Source organism: Cynocephalus volans, chromosome 14, assembly GCF_027409185.1.
Source record: "Cynocephalus volans isolate mCynVol1 chromosome 14, mCynVol1.pri, whole genome shotgun sequence".
NCBI classification, from domain to species: domain Eukaryota; kingdom Metazoa; phylum Chordata; class Mammalia; order Dermoptera; family Cynocephalidae; genus Cynocephalus; species Cynocephalus volans.
This window is the reverse complement of record NC_084473.1, coordinates 98,104,122-98,109,370: the sequence shown is the minus strand read 5'-3', so window position 1 is coordinate 98,109,370 and position 5,249 is coordinate 98,104,122. Positions and strand designations below refer to the sequence as shown.

The following is a 5,249-nucleotide window of genomic DNA, read 5'->3' as shown; positions in this document are numbered from 1 at the left end:
CAAATCCAGCGGTGGCCCGGCCAAAACCAAGCCGAGGTGGGGGTGGCTAGGACAGCATGTGTCACAGGCTAGCGCGGGGCAGGCTCCGGAACCGCGTGGCGGAAGTGACGTCACAAAGGGGCCTGGTTACCATGGTGCGCGGGGGACGCCTGAGGCCGGTGGGCGCCAGTGCTCCCCGGCTCCCCTCAAGGCCGGCTGCGCTGCACTGTGTCTGCTGCTGTCGCCGGGGCCGGTTCGCGTTCCCGACAGAACGCAGAGCTGTCTCAGCTGCTGGTGGTGGCCCGGCCAGGCCGTGGCTACTGTGGCCACAGCCGGAGCAGCCTCGGCGCCATGGAGGTGCCCGGGGCTGCCCCTCAGCCGTACTTGGGGCTGGTCCTGGGAAAGCTGTGCAGGACTGTGGCAGCATTGCCTGAAGACCTGAGACCGGGCCCTGGTTTTCCGTGGGAACTGGTGACATGTGCGGCTCTTACTGGATTGTTGATTCTCTTGTTTTTGTGGAGAAGTGTTCGATCGGTGAGAAGCCGGCTTTATGTAAGAAGAGAGAAAAAGCTTGCTGAAAAGCTTTCTGGACTAATTGAAGAAAAATGTAAACTACTTGACAAACTTTGCGTTGTTCAAGAGGAGTATGAAGGCTTGGAGTCAGCTGTGAAGGATGCCAGCTTTGAGAAGGGGTCAACAGAAGCACAAAGCTTGGAGGCAACCTATGAAAAGCTGAGCAGCTCCAAATCTAAACTTGAGGATGAAATAGTCTTTCTAGCCAAAGAATTAAAGGAACAGAAATCTAAACATTGTGAGCAAGATGAATTGATGGCAGACATTTCAAAGAGGATACAGTCCCTAGAAGATGAATCGAAATCCATCCAGTCACAAGTAGCTGAAGCCAAACTAATCTGCAAAATATTTCAAATGAATGAAGAACGTCTGAAGGTGGCAATAAAAGACGCCTTGAATGAAAATTCCCAACTTCAGGAAAGCCAGAAACAGCTTTTACAAGAAGCGGAAGTATTGAAAGAACAAGTGAGTGAACTTAATAAACAGAAAATACTATTTGAAAACTCCAAAGTCCAGGCAGAACGAGTTCTGAGTGATAAAGAAAATCACATCCAGTCTCTGGCTGAACGCTTGCTCAAGATGACAGACTGGGCTGCTGTGCTTGGAGAAGACATGATGGCTGATGACTTGGAATTGGAGATGAAGAGTGAATCACAAAAGGGTGCTCGCTTAGATGATCTGCCAAAAGGAGCTTTGAAGAAACTGATTCACGCTGCTAAGTTAAATGCTTCTTTCAAAACCCTAGAAGGAGAAAGAAACCAAATTTACACTGAGTTGTCTGAAGTAGATAAAACAAAGGAAGAGCTTATAGAGCATATTACAAATCTCCAGACTGAACAAGCATCTTTACAGTCAGAAAACACACAGTTGGAAAGTGAAAATCAGAAGCTTCAGCAGAAACTTAAAGTAATGACTGAACTGTATCAAGAAAATGGAATGAATCTCCACAGGAAGTTAATAGCAGAGGAAAAGGACCGGTTAGAGAAGGAGGAGAAACTTTCCAAAGTAGAAGAGAAGGTGAGCCATGCAGCTGAGGAACTGGAGACCTACAGAAGGAGAGCCAGAGATGCGGAAGAAGAATTGGAGAGAAGCGTTCGTTCTTATCAAGGGCAGATGACTTCCTATGAGAAAGAAGCGCGTGGCAGCTGGGTGGCAGCTGAGACTGCTGAAAGACACCTCAGGTATTTAAGGAAAGTAAATGTTTCCAAGAGACAAAAATTAGCTGAAAAAGAGTTTAAATTTGAACTTTTCAAAAAAGATCCTTATGTAGTTGATGTTCCAAAGACAGCATTTGGCGGAGAGCATTCCCCATGTGGTGCCTCACCAGTGGGTCGACCTTCATCCGAAACGAGAGCTTTTCTCTCTCCACTCAGACTCGCACCTTTGACTCCAGGGCGAGGAGGAGGAAGAGGCTCAAGAGGCCCAGAGAATACTCTGGATCACCAGATGACCAATGAAAGAGGAGAATTGGGCTGTGATAGGTTAACCGATTCTCATGGAGCACCTTCTGGGTTCCTGTCACCTCCGTGGGAACAGCACCGGAGGATGAGGATCCCTCCACCAGGCCACCCATGTTCTGATCCAGCTCTTCTTCCACGAAGGCAAGACGGATTTGATCCTGATCCTGGTGGACCGTCTGGCCCAGCAGAACTCAAAAGTTTCAATCTGCCTTCTTTGGATAAAGTGGATGGGCCAAAGCCTTCACAAATGGAATCCAGCAGAAATGATACCAAAGACGACCTTGGTAATGTCAATGTGCCTCATTCATCTGTGCCTGCTGAAAGGGAAGCAAGTGGCCCTGGCTTTGCTCCTCCACCTTTTCCTGCAATCAGAGGTCCATTGTTTCCAGTGGATAGGAGGGGTCCATTCATGAGAAGAGAACCTCCTTTTCCTCCACCTCCTCCAGGAAGCATGTATGGAGCTCCTCAAAATTATTATCTACCAAGGGATTTCCCTGTGCAGCCACCACCTCCATCTGGGTTCCTGTCACCTCCGTGGGAACAACACCGAAGGATGATGATTCCTCCACCAGGCCACCCATGTTCTGATCCAGCTCTTCTTCCACGAAGGCAAGACGGATTTGATGCTGATCCTGGTGGACCGTCTGACCCAGCAGAACTCAGAAGTTTCAATCTGCCTTCTTTGGATAAAGTGGATGGGCCAAAGCCCTCACAAACGGAATCCAGCAGAAATGATACCAAAGATGACCTTGGTAATGTAAATGGGCCTCATTCATCTGTGCCTGCTGAAAGGGAAGCAAGTGGCCCTGGCTTTGCTCCTCCACCTTTTCCTGCAATCAGAGGTCCATTGTTTCCAGTGGATAGGAGGGGTCCATTCATGAGAAGAGAACCTCCTTTTCCTCCACCTCCTCCAGGAAGCATGTATGGAGCTCCTCAAAATTATTATCTACCAAGGGATTTCCCTGTGCAGCCACCACCTCCATCTGGGTTCCTGTCACCTCCGTGGGAACAACACCGAAGGATGATGATTCCTCCACCAGGCCACCCATGTTCTGATCCAGCTCTTCTTCCACGAAGGCAAGACGGATTTGATCCTGATCCTGGTGGACCGTCTGGCCCAGCAGAACTCAGAAGTTTCAATCTGCCTTCTTTGGATAAAGTGGATGGGCCAAAGCCCTCACAAATGGAATCCAGTAGAAATGAAACCAAAGACGACCTTGGTAATGTCAATGTGCCTCATTCATCTGTGCCTGCTGAAAGGGAAGCAAGTGGCCCTGGCTTTGCTCCTCCACCTTTTCCTGCAATCAGAGGTCCATTGTTTCCAGTGGATAGGAGGGGTCCATTCATGAGAAGAGAACCTCCTTTTCCTCCACCTCCTCCAGGAAGCATGTATGGAGCTCCTCAAAATTATTTTCTACCAAGGGATTTCTCTGTGCAGCCACCACCTCCATTTGCAATGAGAAATGTCTATTCACTGAGGGGATTTCCTCCTTATGTTCCTCTAGGAGCTGGATTTTCACCTCCACCCCCACATTCTGAAAGTAGGGGTGAGTTCCCTTCAGGGTCGATTCCGTGCTCAAATGAGCCTGCTCCCGAAATCCAGAAGCACAGCAAGAAACCTGATGATATTTTTGGTCTCTCTTCATAAATCGTTTTGACTTATCTTTCATTTTCAGTTTAAGTAACTACATTTTTTGCTCAAATTGAAGCTTAATGGAATTATAATTCTCAGGATACTATTTTGTAAATAAAGATGATTTAAATATGAATTTCATGAGTAAATTATTTCCATTTTATTTTATCCTAGATTGTATAATTATTTTAATTTGATTAACTAACCCACTATTACATAAACAATAATGGGAAATTTATTTAGGTAATCTTGCAGTTGGGGATGTTTTAAACTCCAAGGGCTGTGTCTTTATGCCAAGAACTGTATTTACTACGGTGGTAGACACATGTGAAAGTAACTTTATGCTTAATTAAATTTTCATTGATTTCAAGACTTGTTTGGTATTGATAATAATAATAAAATCAGCTAGGTTTTTAATTTTAAAAATCACAATGTACCCCATAAATATGTACAGTTATTAGGTGTCCGTTAAAAATAATAATAATCTTTTAAAATTACCAGAAGAAATTGTGGATCTAAGACCCTTCAAGACCCTCTATTTATAAAACCTTGCTGTCGATGGATATTTTTATGCTCTTAAAACATGAACTCTAAGCCTCTGTCCATACTGCAATGAAAAAGTCTGTGGTGAGAAGATATGATAAGAAGATGAAGCATATTATTAACCAGTGTTTATGTGTTTCATAGACCTTGACTATCTAGAAAGAAACCTGTAAGGAGGGTATAATGATGCTTCTATGGTTCTAATTTAAATTTTTTATGAATAGAAAACAGTGAGCACTGTATACAGGTAAAAAGCCACATAACATCCTGCATGTATGGGTATCTGAGAACTTCAAAATGTTTGTGGAAAAATAGAATTGAAAGATAATATGAATCTTTCCTGAGCTTTTTGAAGTGCCGCCGTACATGGAGATGTGTGTATTATATATTTATGCATGTGTGTGTGTAATTGACAGTTAACGTTTTTCTGATGATAAAAATAATACATTACTGCTAATTTTTGCTTGAAATATCTGAAGAATATGCACCAGTCAATCTTTAGGTTAAAATTAAGGATGATTTCCATGTGACCGCAACGTTAAGAACTTTAATCCTTGGGGAAAAAAAAAATCATTCAACTGTATAGCGCCTATATGGGTGGTATGCATTAACAAAATAAATGAGATTTTCTTCTCATTTTTTGCAAAAAAAATTTTTTTTTGTAAAATAGGGGAAATTCTCTAGAAAATTCTTTGATATTTCTCAGCTAGAAAATAATTTGGTAAGTCTCATTTTTATGCCTTAGAAAAAAGACAGTATGTGGCATTACACTCTGGTGCTTTGTACTCTGTCAGTGCAGCTAAGCTGGGAATTAATTACATTTTCCACAGTTCCCTTCCGTCTCTTCTTCCAGATTAGAATTGGCCAATAAAGAAACTTGCACAATATTGGAAACTGGAAATGAGGCAGTGGCCATAACCATCTGCAGATCTTTTCTCAGGCAGATTCAGAGACAGACAGAAGAAGAGGCCCGGGCCCATGTGGGTAAAAACCTCCAGCCGAGTCTGTGAAGTGACGTATCCCGAGGTTGTCCTGAGGGGAGTGCTTCCGTTTTTCTTTGT

At 43.9% G+C, this 5,249-nt stretch overlaps 1 protein-coding gene across 1 annotated transcript; it reads left to right on the top strand.

Annotated features, from left to right (window-relative positions):
- The first annotated feature begins 330 nt into the window (after positions 1 to 330).
- Positions 331 to 3,635, top strand: LOC134362372 (melanoma inhibitory activity protein 2-like). Its single transcript, XM_063077569.1, is given in 4 exon segments — positions 331 to 1,846; positions 1,958 to 2,052; positions 2,983 to 3,607; positions 3,610 to 3,635. Coding segments are annotated over 4 exon segments (2,262 nt in total).
- The last annotated feature ends 1,614 nt before the right edge of the window (positions 3,636 to 5,249 follow it).